A 20,664-nucleotide genomic window follows, 5' to 3' on the forward strand; every position below is an offset into this window, starting at 1 on the left:
CTTGGCTTTGGAAAATGTTAGACAAATGTGAATTTGTTATTATCCACATGGTAGGGACTTGATAAATGCTTGTTTCTCTCCTTTCCTTCCTTCTTCACTTAGGCTATCCACCCAGTCAAATAGTCTGATAGGATCATAAATATAATAATGAACATTGACGTATTACTTTAAGGTTTGCAAAGTGCTTTACAAATATTGTCTTACTTTATCCCACCAACAACCCTGGGAGGTAGGTGTTCTTATTATCCTCATATGATCCTCATGAGGAACCTGAATCAGACAGGAATTAAGATTAAGTGACTTGCCCAGGATTCCATAGCTACTAAGTGTCTGAGGTCAAATTTGCACTCAAGTCTTCTTGAATCTAGTTAAGAGTAAGGAGCCTGTGGCCTCAAGGCCACATGTGGCCCTCTAGGGCCTCAAGGGCAGCCCTTTGACTAAATCTAAACTTCACAGTTCTGTAATATTGGTATTGCTGGGTCAAAAGTTATATACAGCTTTATAGCCCTTTAGGTATAGTTCCAAATTGTTCTCTTAGAATGGTTGTATCGGTTCACAACTCCACCAGCAGTTTATTAGTGTGCTTTTTTCCCTCATCCCTTCTAGCATCTGTCATATCTGATAAGTATGAGGTGGTACATCAGAGTTCTTTTAATTAGCATTTTTCCAATCAATAGTGATTTATTGCATTTTTAACATGGCTCTAGAGAGCTTTGATATCTTCTTCTGAAAACTGCTTAGTCATATCTCTTGACAATTTATCAGTTGGGGAATGGCTTTTATTATTTATAAATTTAACTCAGTTACTCATATATTGAAGAAAAGAGGTCTTTATTAGAGAAACTTGTAATTTTTTTTATATTATCTAGGGTACCTTTTATCAAAATGTGCTTACTCTGATTATCTCTTTTAATTAGGTCTGTTTTTGCTTTTACTTTGAAATCATGATTGCTACCCCTGTCTTTTTTACGTCAGCTGAAGCATAATAGATTTTGTTCCATCTCCTTATTGGATGCTTTGGATATGTCTTTCTGTTTCAAGTGTGTCTCTTGTATTGTTGGATTCTCCCCATTTCTCTTATCCCCTTCCCCTCCTATTAACCTGTTGGGTAAGAGATTTCTATTCCCAATTGCCAAATGAATGTGCGTGTCTATGTATATCTATATATGTATGTATGTGTGTATGTACATGTACATACACACACACACACACACACACATATATATTCTTTTCTCTTTGAACCAATTCTGATGAAACAGAGGTTCAAGTATTGCCCACCCTCCCATTTTCTCCTCCATTGTAAAAGCTGTTCCTTGCATGCCTCTCTTATGTGAGAGAATTTCCCTCAATCTAGTTCTTCCTTTCCCCTTTTCCCAGTGTATCCCCTTTTCTCTTCTATCACTCTAATTTCTTTTCCTAATATTTCCTTTATCACTTTCTTTAACTCTTCTAGGAATTCTTTCTGGGCTTGTGTCCAATTAGGATTTTTCTTTGAGGCTTTGTTTGCAGCTGCTTTCACATTGTCTTCTTCTGCATTTGTGTTTTGGTCTGAAGCTTAGGACAGTGCTTCCCCATCCCTAGGTGAATAGAGCCCAACTTTAACATAAAGTTCAAAGTTAAGAAATAGACTGGAGAAATGATTGAACAATTAAAAAAAAAGAACGTGTCCATAAAAAGCTCCCATAGTGGCAAAAAGACCAAGACACATTTTAAAGTTGTTTGGGAGGAAAATGTTAGGAGACTTTGCTGGGTTGCTGCCTTTAATCTACCATCCTCAGGTGTCACTTTTCTCAATAAAGCCTTCCCTTATCCTTCTAGAGGAAGGAAATTTCTTCTTTACTTTCTCCAGATGTAAGTCTTATTTTCCTCCCTTCTCTCTAACCCCACCACTGAGGCCAGACACTGGGCTTTCCCTTCTTTGTATCCCTAGTGTCTTGAACATAGTAAGTACTGAGTAAATATTGGTTGAATTGAATTGAAATAGATATATCAGACAATATAAGATAATATCAGAAAACAATCTCACCATTTGAAACAAATTATAGTACCTTTATAAATATTTAACTTAAAAATAATAACCAGGTCTTCCTGAATAGCCAAATGTTAGGGTGCAGAGAAGGGACAGAAACCAGCCAACGACTGGCTGTCTACATAACCCAACTAGTTTTCCTGAGACCCACCGCATTAAGGATCTTTTCTGTTTCTTGTAGTTAAAAGAGCTATTTTGGCACCTCCTAGCTTATGTGATTGGCTAAGAAAGTCATATGCTAAGTTCAGAGATTTTGCACCATAACCATAGTAGAATATATGTATATCTACATATATATATATACCTGTCTACCTAGCCATACATTTATTTATCTATCTGTCTGTTTACCTATCTTTTTAAATCCGTTAAATTAGATGATTATCCTAGAATTGTAAATTTTTAAGTGTTTCACATAGAAATGAATAATGTAAAGTAGAACGCTGGTGCAATCCCAATTTTTAAGTTCTGTTCTGATTCTGGAGATATCTAGAGAGATATTGTCTTTTCCTGACTTAATGAATACCAGTAAATGGTTAAAATATACCTTTAGCACCACCCACACCCCAAACTATATCCAAAAAATGTCCTTAGTTTTCTTAGAAATACACGTTAAAGCTTTCACATTTTTTGGACCAGCAGAGGCCACTACAAACCTTTCTAAATTTCTCAGCTATGTTTATGGAGAACTAGTACAAAGGATGAACCATGCGAATATTTCTTTTTATAAGATGACTCCAGGTTTATTGAGTCATGTGCTGTTAATTCAAGACTACCAAGATTAATTTTAATGTGTTTAATAATTTAAAAGTATATGTCAGTGGAGTTTTCCCAGGCTTCTGTAGATTCCCAGGGCTCTGTTATCATATGAGAGGCAATGTGGTATAGTAGCTAGATAGATAGCCTCAGAGTCAGGGAAAACTGGGTTCAAGCCTGACACATACTGACTATGACTGTGGACGTCATTGAACAAGGCAGTGTTCTAATAAGTTTCAGGGTTAGTTTCAGTTTAGCATTGGGAAAGGGAGTTTCTACATGGAGAGTTCCATATATCAATAAAAATCACAGATCTGGTAAAAAAAAAACCTTATACATAAAAGTGATTTAAAATCTTTAATAATAAATACTTATGAAGTCATGGATAGTGTCCAAGGAGTTCTTTGAAAATGAGGAGGAAAGGGCTTTTTGGATTGTTGGGTCTTCATTTCCCTAGTCCCTCATAATTGTTCAGAGATGGGGAACAGATTCCCTGACTCAAAAGCCCAGTGCTTTTTGAACAACAGTGCTTTTGAACGATGCTATGTCCCTTCTCTCTTAGGTTCTTAAATTTCTCTTTCCTTTCCAGTTTCGTCTTTCTCTGTTGATCAATACTCCTTCACTTCACATCCCTAAGCCTACTCAAGCAGTGTTGCAGTGTGGCAGAGAGAGTCTTGATTGGGAGTCAGGAGAGCTGGTTGTAACCCCACCTCAGCTACGAACTAGCTAGGTCAACCTTGGGCAAATCACGTTACCTCTGAGTGGTTTGACCTTCTTACTTTCCAGTTACCTCTCTCAGGCTTCTTCCAGTTCTAATAGTCTATGAATCATTGCGAACTCAGGTGTCTGATTCTCAGACTAAATCATCTCTTTATTACACAAAGTCCCCAAAGGGACTTACCTCTAAATCCTTAGCAGATTCTCTGTGGAGACCATCAGTCTCCAGATTTCTCAGACCTATTTTCTTCTTTATACCCTTGATCCAACTGCTGGTCCCTGATCCTTCTGACCCTGTTTCATCTTCCCATCATCCTCCCTGCACCTTGAGGTCAGTAAAAACTAGCAGCTGGCCTGATTTTTGAAATTCAGCTAAAAATTGGAATAGTTCAGCAGTGAAAATGTTATCCTTTTTTTGGGTAACGGGAAGGGGAGATTTTAAAGCTTACCTTTTTTGGGAATTTGCTTGGTGATATTCAACTTTCCAGCCTTTTTGAACAGTCCCCGGATACCTTTACTTCCTTCTTCACTCTCATTATCTTTAATCGTGGCTTCTAATGCCAGTCTCTCTTGCTCTAATTTTTCCAATTCATCTGTTAAAAGAAAACAAAGCCAGTAAAAAATTACTCACTTGTTTAGCTCAGAATCAAAGAGTTTGTAATAGTAGTTTTATGAAATCCATGCAAATGAGGTAGATTTACATTTCTTTCTCACTCTCCATATGTGTGTGTGTGGACATACGCATGTATGTATGTGCATATGTGTGGTATGAGTATGTATATGTCTATATCTGTAGCTGTGATCAGCTAGGTGGCACAGTGGATAGAGTGCCAGCCCTGGGGTCAGGAAGACTCATCTTCCTAGCTCAAATATAGCCTCAAACACTTCCTAGCTCTATGACCCTAGGCAGATCACTTAACTTTGTTTACCTCAGTTTCCTCATCTACAAAATGAGCTAGAGAAGGAAATGACCATCCACTCCACTGTGTGTGCCAAGAAAAACCCAAAATGAGATCCAAAAGAGTTGGACATGACTGAAAAATGACTGAAATGCTCACGATCAAACAATTACTACGTGTCAGAGGCATAAATTGAGTCCAAGTCTTCAAGGCCTCTACTCACTGGACCTCACTAGCTTTCATATATGAGTGTATATGTATATGTATATGTATATGTCTATATGATGCCTCTATATGTATATATACATACACATTAATTATCTGTATGTATATGCATATTTATATATGTATATATATCTGTCTATATTTGCATATATGTATATGAGAGAGAGAAAGTGGACACAGCTGGAGTAAATGCCAAGATAAAAAGGAGACTCAGGTGGGTGGCAGGCATCAGTGTCATTTGCTTAATCTTTCTCTATTTTCTCCCATCAGGAGAATGTTTGTTAAATCCATGGCTCTTTGCTCTTTTAAGTTGTTTGTATGCTGAAGTAAAAAAAGTATGCTCTTTTAAAATTGGATTTCTGTAGATAGAAATTAGGTTACCTTAACTGCTTTTGATTCCTGTATCCTTAATTGTTGATTTTCTATGTCTGTATTGTTGAGGCAGTAGAGAGAGGATTCTCCTACCCCTTGGCTTGAGTCATATGAGAGAGGGGTTCTTGTGGCTTCTGATTTTATTACTGACTCATAAGTTATTCAATAACAGAGAAAACCTAAATTGAGATGACTCAGGACCATTAGTGTTGGCAAGGCTTTGAGTCATGAAGTAGACTTAGGTGGCTTAAGAAAGCCTGAGAGGAATCACCTTTCCTAAGCATTTTCAAGGTATCTCTCAGCTCCTCAGTGGAGGGTAGAGAACATAGAGCAAAGATCAAATATATAGGGCTAGCTGAAGGCAAGAGTTGGGAAAGAGTGAGTATATCCTCATTCCAGGGGTGAGTGCCATCCAGGAAGGAGTAGTACCTCACTTGCCAGGAAGTATATCTGCCTAATTACATAGCTATGCATCTATATACAATGTGCATCCTCATATATACATATATGTACAGATACATACATGCAATTGTATCTCTATATATGTTAGTTTCATAGTGAAGATGAGGGATTACTCTTGGACAGTCCATACTGGTAATCGTGAATGCCAAAAGAATGAAAAGGGGCTAAGGGGACATTTTGGACAGTTTTTAGGGGGTCTTGAATTTAAATATACTAATCCCTGGTACTGCGTAGAACAGAGAAAGATAACCTCTCTCTGAATGGTGTGTATGTATACATACACGCAGTGGAAATACATCAGGCTGATCATTTAAGTAATGTATATTTCAGTGTACAATATTATGGAAGTACTATTGAGATTAGAGTAATAGTTGTTTATATTGTGAGGAACAATGCAGATTTTTTTTTTTTGGAGTGGTGAATGGAGGTGTATGTGGAGTCCTTTTAGTCTGCCCTGAAAACAATCCATTCCAAATCTGAGACATGTGGTATCTTTTTCATTACGAGTGACTAAAGTACCTGATGAAAGAAATAGGGTACACAAAGCAATAAACTCACAGAAGTGTGCCAGGCATGTAGTAGATCCTGATTAACTACTGGATTAAATTGAAATCCAAATGCAGCAATTAAAGATCATCAAGCTAAATAATAATTTATAGCTGCCCTGGGCAAAAATTTACTGCTTAGGGAAAAACATCCCTCAATTGCTCCTTCTGAGAGCGGAATACTCTGTGATGGTAATGGTACATTCTCATATTCTCCTTTTTCTTTGGAAATAGAAGGAAAGGGAAACAGCAAGTCTTTTGATCTCATACTCAACTGAAATCCCTTGCTCCAAAGTTATCGATGATCTCTTAATTGCCATATTCAGTGACCTAAGTCCTCATCTCTCTTGACCTTTATTCAGGATTAGTGCAGTGGATGGGGTGTTGGGCCTGGAGTCAAGGAGACCCTTTGTGAGTTCAAATTTAGCTTCAGACATTAGTTGTAAGTACTGAGCAAGTCACCTAACCCTGTTTGCTTCAGTTTCCTCATCTATAAAATGAGCTGGAAAAGGAAAGGGCAAACACCTCCGGGGTCTTTGCCGAGAAAAGCCCAAATAGGGTCATGAAAACTTAGACATGACTGAACAACAACAAATACGCTATTAGACACCGTTGGCTGTCATCTTCTCTGAGAAACTCTCTCCGCCTACTTTTCATGACACTGCTGTTCTCTCTTGGTTCTCCTTCTACAAGTATGACCATTCCTTCTTTCTCTCCTTTGCTAGATCATCAGGCGTATCGCACCCCCAAATGAATGGATGTACTCCAAGACCCTGTCCAGGAACTTTCCTCTCTCTCTCTCTCTGTCTGTCTCTGTCTCTGTCTCTGTCTCTCTCTCTCCTGACTTCCGGTATTGCATCATCAAATATCTACTGGACATTTCCAACTAGATACTCTATAGGCCTCTCAAACTCAATATAGCCATATAATTCATTCTAAGCCCACTACTTCTCTTCTGAATTTACCTCTTATGTTTAGGGTGCTACTATCCTTCCACTTATTCAGAATTATTCTTGACCTTACTTTCCCTTACCCTACATGACTAATTGGTTGTAAGATCTAGTTGAATCTGTCTCAACCACATTTCTTACATCTGTCCCTTTCTTTTCAGTCACACATCCCCCACTCTAATTAGGATCATCATAATTGGTCTCCTTGCCACAAGTCTTTCTCCTCTTCAATCTCATTGTCAATGTGATACTACTAAATCAGGTCTGAGCATATCACTCAATAGCTCAATAAACTTCAGACTTCCTAGAATCAAATACAAACTCCTCTTCTCGTCATTTAGAACCCCTTTCAACTTGACTCCAATCTAGCTTTCTAGGCATGGAAAACATTACTACTCTTAACACCCTCTATGGTATAGCTAAACTGGCCCTCTAGATGTTCCTCACTTATACCATTCCATTTCCCATCAGTCCCTCATCATGTCTGACTCTTAGAATCCCCAGAATCCTAGCTCAAATGTCACCTTCTATAAAAGGAATCTTTCTAGATCCCCATTTCCTTGTTGTTGTTCAATCATTTCAGTCATATCTAACTCTTCGAGACCCACATTTGAGGTTTTCTTGGGAAAGATACCAGAGTGGTTTGCCATTTCGTTCTCCAGCTCATTTTGAAGATAAGAAAACTGAGGCAAGCAGGGTTAAGTGACTTGCCTAGGATCACACAGCTAGTAAGTATCTGAGGTCAAATTTGAACTCAGGTCTTCCTGACTCTAGGCCTAGCATTCTATCCACTAGTTGCCACCTAGCCTTCCAACCAAAAGTACCTTGTATGCCTCTTGCATATGTTTTATATGTACTTACCTTTATAGGTACTTATGTCTATTGTCTCCCTGATAACATGTGACATTCTTGAGAGCAGATTTTATTTCATTTTCCTTTTTCTTTTGTAATGTTAGCACCTCACCTAGTACCTAGAGGGTACTTACTAAATGCTTGTTGCTTAATAGTCAGTTATAAAGACCTATTTTCTTCAGATTTTAGTTTCTTACTATCTTCCAAGAAAAGATGCATACTTCAATATGCCTCATTTCAAAAGAACCAGAGCACCATGATTTCATCAATTTGTGCTCCCTCCACATATGTGGAACACTATTCCTTCATGCCTCATGAACTGATGGGAACAAAAAATCATTACCTCATGGCCAACCATCTCATGATAAGCCTTTTCAAATTTAGTGACACTGATAGTCATTTTAAGTTGATAGTTCATCATCTCTGACATGTTATTATTGTGGGACCTTCATGTAGGTTCCAAAGATATAGAAAGGCTACAACCAATAAACATAGCCAGAAATGTGGGGTAATGGACAAAAATTCCACCAATGTGGTTACCTTCTTTCCTCCAGAGAGCAAGGCTGTGTGTTCTCTTGATTTATCAATTATGTACTCATTAACTTTCAGAATGGTCAGATCTCCCAGATGAGTATATTCCACATTTCCACCGAATTTGCTGGCATTTTTCCAGTGCTTAACAATTAATCTTTTGCAATGGCATTAGATTTAAGGTCAAATGACTCATATGATTTACCTAATGCCTAGAAGGTCTTTGAGATCAGTAGGCACAGAAAATCAGGGAAGCAAGATTGTTGGCATCAAAGATCAGATATGAACTGCCCAGTACTCCCTCGTATGAGGGTAGTCCTAGATCTAGATAGCATTACATTAGGGGATCATGATTCTTAAACTTTAATGATGATTATGCAACTACAGGCAAGTTTCACCATTTCTCTACAATCAGAGCTGGACCTGGTAATTTTGGTATACCTGGCAAAGGATATGAAAGGTATTCTCAACTGAGGGGTGGGAGTTTGGGGTGACGGACAGGGGCAGAGAACAGGCTTACCACAGCATGTCATTTGGGAGATAGGTGCTAAGTAAGCTCTGTTGTTTCTGTGCTACTAATGGCCTTCAAGAACAGTCAGTACTCTCTAAATTCAGAGGCAGCGTGACTTGAAAACTGCCCTCGGAGTCAAGACACTTAAACTCTCAGGGCTCTAGGCATCCATTAAGACTGTTAGCTGCAAAGTGGTCCTTTTTTATGTGAAGGGCATTTTCTCAACTTGGATATCCTAGCCATATATTAGTTGAATCATGGGTCTAGTCTCTAGTCAACATTAAGCACCTTAGGGCAAATCCTCTAAGTAGTTGCCTTACCTAGATTTGGCTCTGTATAAAATAATGCTTGCTTCCCTCTCCCTTCCTCTGTCAATACCTATCACAATCCATCCTTTTAGCTCTTTGGGCAGCTAGGTGGTGCTGTGGATAGAGCATTGGACCTGGTGTCAGCAAGACCTGAGCTCAAATCTGGTCTTAGACACTTACTAGCTTTGTGACCCTAAGCCAGTAACTTAATCTTGTTTGCCTCAATTGCCTCATCAGTAAAATGAGCTGCAGAAGGAAATGGCCAACCACTCCAATCTTTGCCAAAAAACAAACCAACCCAGATGAGGTCGCAAGGAGTCAGACGCTACTGAATAACAACAACAGTGCCCCTTCATTGGGCAGATGTCACAGGGTTTCATGATCATGTGGTAACCCAACGTACTGGACTGTAGGAAGAATTAGAGCGTTTTCAATCCTGAAAAGTGCTTGAAGAAAGATGTTCTAATACAGGCCATCAGCAGCATACTAATGCAAATTCCAGAACTGGTTTTTATTATACAATAAAAATTGGAGAATTTTCAGAACAGTGTAGTCCCATGAGGTCCTCACTGGGATTATTTTAATTTTGGTCAATTGATTTCCATTTCTTCATTATTAAATAAGCAGAAATATCCTTGGGCGCCTGATATAACACAGTTAATTCCTCCAAAGCCACAGCCTCTGACTTTTATATTTTTAAGACCACACAGATAGATGTGGATACACATGGGCTATGCACAGACATTTTCAGCGGTGTCCTGGTTAATGGCACACTATTCATATAATGAAACTAGGGGGCATTCTTTGGCTGCCTTACTTTACTGGGCTTTTTGGACAGGTCAGTTGTGGATTAACAAGGATGCTGCAGGGATCTCAATAGAGCCTGCTTCTTCTGAATAACGGAGTGGGGGGGGAGGGTTGCCCTGAGAGTTTCTCTGTTGGCCCAGCCCCAGTTCACCCTGTGATTCAGCCACTAAATGCCTTGCACTTTCTCCTCCAGTCTGGGTGAGGGAGAAAAGATCCTCCTTTGTAATGGAGTCGGCAGGCTGACTGAAGAACTGGGCACTGTTCCAACTCTTTGACTGAGTGCTTTGTAGGAACAGCCACCCAGGACAGAGCAGATTGCAAAATGCCGAGATGGAAGTGACTCCAACTTACCTTTCTAGCCTTCTGTGACACAAATCCTCTCTCTTCCTAGAGCTAGAAGGGACCTCAAATGACATCTTGTACAACCCGTTCATTTTACCGAAGCAGATAAGGGATATAGTAGATAACATGACAGAACTAGGGTCAGGAAAATCTGAGTTCAGATCCTGCATCAGACGTTTATTAGCTATGTGATTCTGTTCAAGTCACTTTAACCTCTCTTAGCCTCAATTTTTTTTTATCTATCAAACAGGGATAAGAATAGCCAGTTTTCCATACGGTTGTTGTAAGGACCAAATGAGATATCATACGTAAAGCACTTTGCAAACTTTAAAGCGTTGAGTTATTATAATTGTTTTTATGAGGAAACTGAGGCCTGGGCCCAGTTTCCTGTGGCTTTTTTTTTTTTTTTTTTTGCCTATGGCTGTAGAATTGGGATTCAAACACATTTCCTCTGAATTTAAATCCGATGCAGCTAAAATGGACTATTAATTGTCTTTTGTTTGCTATTTACCTTCTTTTTGCCTCTTACATTTGCAGAGGCCATCTCTTATTCCTGGAATTTACTCTGCTTGACCCTCTCCTCTCCTCCTCATTTTTTTTTCCTTTTGAAGATGGCCTTTGCCCATCTTACATACTACCTTCTCCATGAAATGTTCTCTGCTTTGGTTCCTCCCATCCCAACTGAAAGTAATCTCTCCCTATTCTATCTTATTTTTTCACATATCCCCCCAAATAGTCTTAGAGGTTAGTCCCTTGAAAAGATTTAATGAATTCCAAAGGACCCTGGGTCTGAGGTTGTAGATGAAATGTAGTGCCAAAGCAGCCATGGTAGAACTGATTTCAGTGCTTGGAGGATTAGATTAGGCTGCAATGAATAGGACTGACCAAGTGGTAACCCAATATGGTGACTAATTATTGCCTCCTCTGCCACATCACCTGCTTGTCAGTGTGGTCTACTCTTGTTTTTAAAATCTTCTAGGCTGATTCTGTGAATTCCTGTATGTGTTACGCCCCGAAAACATGAAACAATCACTACTTGGCTGATTACAGAAGGAACGACAGACACGAAAGACTATTTGGGAAATTATATCCTTATTTAATGATATCTCTTTATTAATCATAAACTTGGATTCTTTCCATGGTCAATCAACCCTGAACTGTAAAAGCTGATATGAATAAAGTCTGGTTAAGATAAGTGCACTCAGCAATCCTGCAGTCCTTGCCTTACAATCAAGTCATTATTTACTACATCACCATCTGTCTTTATTTTGCAAAGCTCTTTGATCATATACAGCAGCATCGATGTGCTGCCATCATGCTCGTAAATCTTGCCATGCTTATGCTCAACTCTTGACCAAAATAGATGGTGAATCACAGTTCAGTAATTTATTTACTGTTGGTCCAATTTGGGCTATTTGCATAGGTAGAACATTTTTGTCAAACACGCATGGGAAGTGGAAAATGAAAAAAAGAGAATTATTTTTCTTTTAGGGTAATGGATTAATTTATTAAGAGAAAGTGGCCTCCATTAATGGTGAATGAACCCTGGTAAGAGACTGGTTAGTATGTTATGAACATTGATCTGTTTCTTAAAAAAAAAGAGTTGCTTCTATTATATTAGGTTGTGACATGGTATAGAAGCAATCTTCATTAACTGGGAAATTACCTATAAAGCAGATTTGTATTCAGAGACTCTACTTTATTAACTACAGTATAAGGGTATTCTGAAATGGCTAATATTTTCTTTATATGAGAATCTGTGATGACTCTACGTGGCCTGGATTGGATAAGATATAATGATGATCATTAACATACTGTAATGTAATACTTAAGATTTATCAGGCTCTTATTAAATCCTATATTAGAGTATAACCTAATGGAACCCAAGATTATTTTCCCCAATTCAGAACCTAATATAAGATTTGCATCATAAGTTACATAAACTTCAAAACAATGCATGGAAATGTGACTCAGAGTTAATTTCTATCATTATATTTCTGTTCATGTTCGTCATGTATATTTGTATTTCTTTCTTCTTTGTTTACCCTACATAGTTGGTACTTATAATTATTTCATTAGAAGCAGACTGTACTTTCTTTTTCTCAAGTAAGAAGCAGAAATATTTCAAATATCAAAGTTGATTTAAATAGGATATACATCCCTTGGGAAATTAAGAGGGGATGTAGTTCAGTGCTGGGATTCGTTTAAAAAATGCTGTGATATTTTTTCACTGTATTACCTTACAGAAACTAAACTGATGGTTCATTCTGTGGCAATCAGGGACATAGTGGGAAGAGGGGCGTTCATGTTTTCTCCGTCCCTCTCTCTCTCTTTTAGCTTGAAGTGTACAAAGCAAATACTTACCAAGTGTTTTGTGAATTGTAAAGTGCTATGAAATGCAAGCTATTATCATGGAGACTTTGAACATTTTAATTTCATCTTCAGTCCCATTCTCATATCTCTCATAGTACTTTATCTTTACTTCTCATAGGTACCACATTCTAGTTTGAATTACTGGTGATCTTTTCTTGTGTCTCTTATCTAATTGTGAGTTCCTTGAATTCAGAATCTATGCCTACTGCAGTTCCTAGGATGATACCCTGAACCAACAGCCACTTACTGAATGTTTCTTAAACAAAATCAAATGCTAGTCTAATTTTCAAGATGGAAGTGGATTAGTAAATATAGGCACACATGTACCGAAAAAGTTAGGTCAGATACAAGAACAAGGGGACTTATTTCCTACCTTGAATCCATTCTTGATTGGCTTTTCCCTATTCCTTGTGTCCTATATCCAATCCTCTGCCAAGTCTTGACATTTCTACTTTCCCATCTCTCCTTCTTTCCACTCACATGGCAGACCCTCTTCACCTTTCATGTGGACTATTACAGTTGTGTCAGAATACATCTCGCTGCTTCTAGTTGGTCCCCTTTCTAATTCACCCTCTTTACAATTGACAGAATAAAACCACAAGCTTGACTATGTCACTCTCCCACTCAAAAATCTCCAGTGACTCCCCATTGCCTTTCAGATAAAACATGAACTCCTCAGCCTAGCCTTTAAAGCCCTCCAGAATCTGATTGCACCTTTACATGCTTTATGTCAAAACCAAACTTCCTTGTTAGCTGTTCCTTGGGCTCACCATTCAATAGCTCATCGCCTTGCCATTGGAGACTGTCCCCCATGCTTAGAATCCATTTCCTCCTTACTTATACCTCTAGGACTCCTTGACTTCCCTCAAATTATCTTAAATTTACTTATCACTTTTCATACTGTATTTCTTAATAGATTAGAAGTTCTTTGAGGGTAGAGGCTATTTTTATTTTTGTCCTCTATTTGAGAGGTAGCTTATATCCTTAATAGAAAACTGGCCTGGGAATCAAGAAGACCTGAGTTCAAGTCTCTGAAGAGTTCTCTTAACCTCTCAGTGCCTGGAGCATCTCTCAAAGACTTTGAGTTGCAGGGAAAGAGCTCATCTGCACTGGTAGAAGGAATTTCCCCCTTGGGAGGTCCATATACCAAAGAAATTAGCAGAAGTCTGAACTTCCAAAAAAAAGCAAAAACAAAAATCACCTCCTAGTGCCCTGTACATTGTAGGCCCATGATAAATATTTGAATTAAATTGGTTGAATCAGGACAGCACACTCTCTACTCGCCTACTTTTTTTTTACTTTAATTAATTTACATTTGCTCTTCAAGGCCAAGACTGGCTTCTTTCATAGGCATAGTAGGGGACTATCAAGGGGGTTTTGTTTTAGGTCATGATGAAAAAGCTGCAGGCTTGAAGTCAGAGGACCTGGGTTCAGATCTCATTTCTACTCTGTGTGTTGTAAAACGTACTTGACAATAGTAGACTAGTGTCTGAGGCTGGATTTGAAATGAGGTCTTCCTGACTTGAGCCCTAGTAATCTATCCCTTGTGCCATCGGTTGTGGCACCACTGTGCCTTGGGTAAGTTCCTTTACTTGCCTGGGTTTTAGTTTTCTCATCTGTAAAAGGACAGGCTGGGGTTAGATAATCTGTGGAGTGCATCCTGACTCTAGATCTTATGTGTCTACGAGGGGCAGCAAGAAACATTTCCCTTATTGATACTGAAATTATGCCATTACTTGTTTTTTTTAATTTGTGTTAATTATCATCCTCTCCAGGAACTCTTTTAAAATGTTCCAGGGGGAGTAACCCAACAAGACCTTGATGTGTGTGAATTAATGAATTTATTGAATAGTTTTCCCTTGGTGACAGGAAAGACAGAGAAAGATGGATAGTGAGGAGAGGAGACAGACAGAAAGACAGACAGAAAGACACAAACATAAAGAAATACAGAGAAGAAGAGAAAGACAGAGACAGTCAGAAATATATATATAGAGAAAAAGAGACAAAGTCAGAGACAGAGAGACATACAAAGGGGAGAGACAGAGACAAACACAGAGAGGCACAGACAGAGAGAGGCATAGACAGAGAGAGAGAGAGACAGAGACAAACAGAGAGAGGCAGAAACAGAGAGAGGTAGAGACAGAGACAAAGAGAGAGAGGAAGAGAGATGGAGAGAGAGAGAGAGAGAGAGAGAGAGAGAGAGAGAGAGAGAAAGAGAGACAGTGAGAGACAGAGACAGAGAGACAGAGACAGAGAGAGAGAGAGAGAGAGAGAGAGAGAGAGAGAGAGAGAGAGAGAGAGAGAGAGAGAGAGAGAGATTGAACACCTTAGGTCCTTGGGTCCAGTGTACTGAAAGGGAAAAAAGGAAATGTAGAATAGAAGCTGAGGACACCAAGAGTAACTGGTGCTAGAGTAGACTGAGCACTAGCCCTGGAGTCAGAGAAGACCTGAGTTTAAGTCCAGATGCCGATACTGTGTGATTTGGGGCAAGTCACTTAATTTCTATTTGCCTCCGTATCCTCAACTGTAAAGTGGGGGCAGTAACAGCACCTACCTCCTAGCATTGTGGGAAATAAAATGAGAGAATATTTCTAAAATGCGCTTGGCAAATAGTAAATGTTATAGACGTGCTTATTCCATTTCCTTCCTCTCATATGCAAACTATGTCTAATTAACTGTTCAGTCCAGGTTTGAATCTACTCACAGTTTTGCTTTGGAAAACCCTTGATGCATTGATACGAATAATGTAGTCAATATACTTTAAATTTATTTGCTCAATGCCCAATTGCTAATATTTTTTTCCTAGGAGTTTATTCAGAATATTTACAAGTTCTTCAATAATAGGTGGTATAGTGGGCAGAATGCTATGCTCAGAATCAGGAAAATCCGTGTTCAGGTCCTACTTCAGATGCTTGCTAGCTGTGTGTCCCTTCATAAGTTACTTAACCTCAACTTCAGTGTCTTCAACTATAAAATAAGAAAGTTGGATCTTATGACTTTCAAGTTCCCTTTCAGCTCTAAATCTGTGGTCCTATGATCCCTTCTGCTATAATGGGAATAATTTGTCCAGAACAGATTTGCCACAGGCAAATTGAACCTGGACCCAAAATGGCATGTATTTTTTCCCTACCTCCCCTTCTGAATAGAAAAGATATGCAGTCTTAGATCATAGGACTGAGTTGCAGAGGTCAGAGTCTTTGTTTTATGCATTAAATGTTTGCTTGTACTTCAAGAATAAAAAGGAAAACATATTTTCAGTGAAAAGCAGCCGTCACAAATCAGAATTAGTGTTTCTATCTGCTTCTTCAGATGACTGTTTCACAATGTGATCAATCTTGGCCCATTTCCATATTAGCTGCAAACCAAATTGTGGACTCATAAAACAAAATTGGTTTTTTTCCTTGCAAGAGACGGATTAATCTCTGTTTTATGAAACAGTCTTCAGAAATTACTTTAGATGATTATTTAACTGATGGTGTTTATTTTGAACAATTCTTGTTTTACAATTTAGTTATTGCTACCATGGTTATTATTTTAATTCTACTGCTAAAGTTCCCTTCTAACACTTGGTTATGATACGGTGCAGATCCTGGCTTATCAAAAGCCATGTCAGTAGACCTTATGATCTGTCAGGTCCTCTTAGCCTAGAAAGGCTCCGAGTATGCAGAGAAGATAGGTTAGATATCTCTTGTTAGACAAGTAACCTCCCTAAGTTCAGAGAGGTTCTCACCCCTACAGCTGCAGGGCAATGGATTTTTGTCCTTGCAATAACTTCTTGAAGACCATATCAATTAAGGCACAGAAAGGTTTTCATTTATATTACTGGAAGGAGCATTGCTGCTGTTCAGACATTTCAGTCATGTCTAATTCTTCATGACCCCATTTGGGGTTTTCTTGGCAAATACGTTAAAGTGGTTTGCCATTTTCTTCTCCAGCTGATTTTACAGACGAGGAAACTGAGGCAAACAGGGTTAAGTGACTTGTCCAGGGTCACACAGCTAGGAAGTGTCTGAAGTCAGATTTGAACTCAGGAAGGACCAGAAGGTTCCCTCCCTGTGGGAGGAATACATACACTGAAATCATAGATTTGCAGTATCGAAATTTTTTATTCTTTATGTCTAGTCTATATTTATTTTGGGGAACCTGGCCCAGTCATTTCACTGGAGTGGAGAACTCCCAGCGAAGAAATCCCTTCTGCCTATGCAGATCAATAACTACAAAGCAACGTACAGTCTTTTAGAGTTGTTTGAGGAGGTGAGAGGTAGTGAGCGACTTGTCCAGAGTACAGAGCTATCTATGTCAGAAGGAAGACTTGAACGAAGAACCTGATTCAGAGACTGGCTCTTTGTATTCACTATGCTAGAATGTCTCTAGTACTACAGGGTTTCTTAACCTTTTTTTTTTTTTTTTTTTTTTTATGTCATGGACTCCTTTGGCAATCTAGTGAAGCCTATACACCCCTCCTCAGAATAATGTATTTAATGCATAAAATAAAATACATAGAATTGCAAAGGAAACATCATATTGAGGTAGTTTTCTCCATATTTCTTATATCTAAGTTCATGGATTCCCTACGGTCTATCTTGGGATCCCTTGGAGGCCTCAGGACCGCAAGTAGAGAACTTCTGTTTTTGTATTTGATAGCAACAGTTAGCCTTGACATGGGCCATTTTACATAAGTGGTCTCATTTAAGAATAAGGAAACCAAGGTGAAATCATCAGTAGAGGGGCATTTTCTCTTAACTGATGAACATTTTATTTTTGTTTATTTTCTAGCGTTTAGCTGAACCAGGGCTACAGTTACAAGTCAACAGAGAAAAATGCTATTTGGGGAGGTCTGTATATACTTTCCATCTAAGAAGCAAATATGCGTTAATACCTACCTTGTACCTGTAGCACCTGAGAGATGTCAAACCCTTGGCTAATTCTGACAATAACCACACCAATCTCAAAGTCGAAAGCATCACTGAAAGTAAAATCAAAATAAAATCATTGTTTTATCCTAGAAGAGACATTTCAAGCCGATAGAATTATCATTGATAAAGTTTCACAAACAGTAATACCGTCTAGTGATTTAAAATGACATGGTAAAAGCCCTAGAAAAGATGGGTAAGAAAGAATGATTCCTTTTCCAAATTTCGCCTTATCCCTTATTTTCCTGACTTAGATATGTCAAGCATTCGAGACAAATGGGTCCGTTAGGAGTCAATTTAGTCAATCAATAAAAATCAGTGAGAAACTGGATTGGTCATAGGATTGTCAGGTCTTGGAAAAATGGAAACTTGGGTCTCCAAAAGGTAGCAAAAAAAAAGAGAGGGGAAGCGTTCCTATATTTAAGATCAGAGAACGTTCAGCTTGGAAAGTACTTTAGAAATAATGTCTTGTGGGAAGAGAATGCATGGGGAATCATGAGATCGACACTTGGATACCAGCTGTACCATTTAGCCTCCGTGTGACAGTGAATGAACCATTTTGCCTCTCTTCTGAACTCAGTCTCCTCCTTTCTAAAATGAAGGCCTCATTCTGAGGATCTCTAATACCCTTTCCAGCTCTGCCATTTTATAATTCTGTCTGACTCTGTCTGTAACGGTCTGCCTGGCCACCTGTCCCTGCATCCTAGCAGTGGCCATAGTGCGGGACTTCAGCAGTCGCTTCAAAGCTCTGCCCTGTCTCAGATTGTCAGCTGGTGCTTGATGTCCTCACTAGGGCCCTTAAACATGACAAAATGGTTTGTTGAGCCCAGCCTTGTCATACTTCAGCTGACTGCCAGATGGCAGTGGGCACCAATAAATGGAACTGTGTTGGCTGCCAGGTTACAGCTGCCTACTGACGAAACTGCAGGACAGTTTCACGAGGTTACTGAGATATAGTTTGGTGGGATTCTGTGTTGTTTTCTCTTTCAGGAATCTATGTCTACTCCCTGGGGAGGAGTAAAAAGTTCTGGGGGATCTCTGCTTGTCTGTGCACCTACCCAAGTTTGCAGGAAGATAAGAAAAGTCAGGGTGGGAATTTACCTCGGAGAAAATTCAACCCCTGGTTCTGCTGGAGAGTGCATGACTCAGAAAATCACCCCACACTCCCTGTTCCCCTTGGGCAGCAGGAAAAAAAGCAAAGGATCTTAGCCTATTATGAAAAGTCAGGTACTCAGGTAACAAAAGGAGCAGCAGGGAAACAATCACTGAAGCCCCGCTGGCCCCCAGATTTGAAGTTGGGGGAGTGCGGTTCAGTCAAGGGAATGATTTTAGTTTATTCTGTTGAATAAAGATTTGTCAGGTGAGACTGAGAGGCTGGATATTGTAATGGTTAGAGGTCCAGTTTTGGAGTCAATAAGATCTGAGTTCAAGTCTTGCATTTGAAATGTATTCGTTGTATGACCATGGGCAAATTGCTTAGGCTCTCAGGGTCGTCAGGCAGTTATCAGGGACTTTAGCTGATAGAGAAGTCACTGATCTGTCTCATTACAGTCAGTGTCCATAATGGATGAGGTCCAGACAAAGTAAATGGTACATTTAATTTCAGAAAGTGAAGAACTTAACCATATATTTTTCAGTTCACCAAGGGACAAAATGCTCAGTTAAAAAATTCACAGCCAAGTTATTGAAGTCATTTCATGTGCAGGCTGCTGATGTATGGCTGCAAATATAATTATCATCTTGATTTCTAATCCAGCAGAGAGGGTGAGGGATTGGACTGGTTTAAGAAATACTCAGTAAGTAACAGAAAGCTCTCTTCTCTATACAAATGGCCTGGTTCTATCATAGCTCCTAGTGCAGGTAGGAGGACAGGGCTTGCCTAACTCCTAGCACACAGTGCACAAAACAGGAGGAACCCTTTCAGCATGGTGGCTTAGACCAGGAAGCACGCTGGAGCGTACTCTGTACCATAGCTTCCTGTTACTCGATGGGTGAAGGCCTCCTTAGATATACAAACCTGGGGGAAAAACTCAAACCCCACCCCCAAAAACTATGACCATGACGAATTAGGCCAGTAGCTATAAAAAATGGTCAGCTAATTTCCCATAAGCTTTTGGGAGAGGGGAGAAAAGAAACAAAAATTTCCCTTTTTTGAACTTCTGGAGTCTGTGCTCTTTGGTGCAAATCAGGGAACTGAACCCAAAGGGTCTTTTAGTTTCTTGTTTTTTTAAAAGGGCATTTCACTCCATTAGCTGCCAGTACTGAGGTATCAGTAATTACAGGGAAATTGGGGAGCTATGGTTGCTGTGCCCGTTGAATAAGAGCAAGTCACTATCTGGAAGAAATTTATGGGCGTGGGGAAGTGCAGATGTCAGTTGGGGCCACCAGCAAGTGATGGCATTTGAGGAAATAGTCAGAGGCAGTCTGTCAAGTTCAGTGTGAGCACGTTACTCACTCTGGTAATTGTAAACTGACTATGGAAGTTCTGCTGGCACAGGATGTAGAGAGAATCATGCTAACCCTGTGGAGGAGTGGTGACTTGGGATTTGGTCTAAGACTTGGGCTTGGCTCTGTGGTTCGTGGTGGTGGTGGTGGAGGGTTATGCCCTTTATGAGTTATTGGCTTCCTGTTAGTTCTGCCCATGAGAGTGGAGTGAGTACTGAATATATATGTTTGCCCTGTAGAGAAATGGGTCTCTGGATAGCCCTGCCGACTTGATCTGTTCTTGGGTTGTGGCACTGACTTAGGTGAGAAAATGTAGGAAGTTACTATCATGCAGTTTCTTGTGATGATAAGATTCAATCCTGTGGAGTTCTTACCTGATTAGTGTACTTCCTTCATCAAGAGTAAAGGCATAATAATAGCTACATTAGGCATATCCCACCAATACTATAACGATTACATAAAAAAACCCAACGCCTAAATCAGTTCACATCCCGCTAATACTTGCATCCTTTAGAAGGAGACAGCGTTTAGAAGTTTTCTCATTACATAGGGGAGCTTAAAGCAAAGGAATATTAAGTGAGTCATTCACAATCCAGAGGAAGTCAGGGGCTGGGCTAGGACTGACATTTG

The 20,664-nt window shown here is 39.3% G+C and overlaps 1 protein-coding gene and 1 long non-coding RNA gene across 4 annotated transcripts in view; one reads left to right on the forward strand and one right to left on the reverse strand.

Annotated features, from left to right (window-relative positions):
* Window positions 1-20,664, forward strand: part of LOC140513522 (uncharacterized) — a 134,752-nt gene that overhangs the window by 61,371 nt on the left and 52,717 nt on the right. The gene's annotated exons all lie outside the window — the stretch shown is intronic.
* SLC12A1 (solute carrier family 12 member 1) overlaps window positions 1-20,664 on the reverse strand; it is a 129,163-nt gene that overhangs the window by 22,854 nt on the left and 85,645 nt on the right. For all 3 annotated transcript variants that reach the window (XM_072623266.1, XM_072623265.1, XM_072623267.1), the window contains 2 exons: window positions 17,560-17,642; window positions 3,949-4,092 (listed from right to left, as the gene is read on the reverse strand). In XM_072623266.1, the coding sequence (XP_072479367.1) occupies window positions 3,949-4,092; window positions 17,560-17,642 (227 nt within the window). The remainder of the gene's footprint in view (window positions 1-3,948; window positions 4,093-17,559; window positions 17,643-20,664) is intronic.

This window comes from Notamacropus eugenii, chromosome 7 (genome assembly GCF_028372415.1).
Source record: "Notamacropus eugenii isolate mMacEug1 chromosome 7, mMacEug1.pri_v2, whole genome shotgun sequence".
NCBI lineage: Eukaryota > Metazoa > Chordata > Mammalia > Diprotodontia > Macropodidae > Notamacropus > Notamacropus eugenii.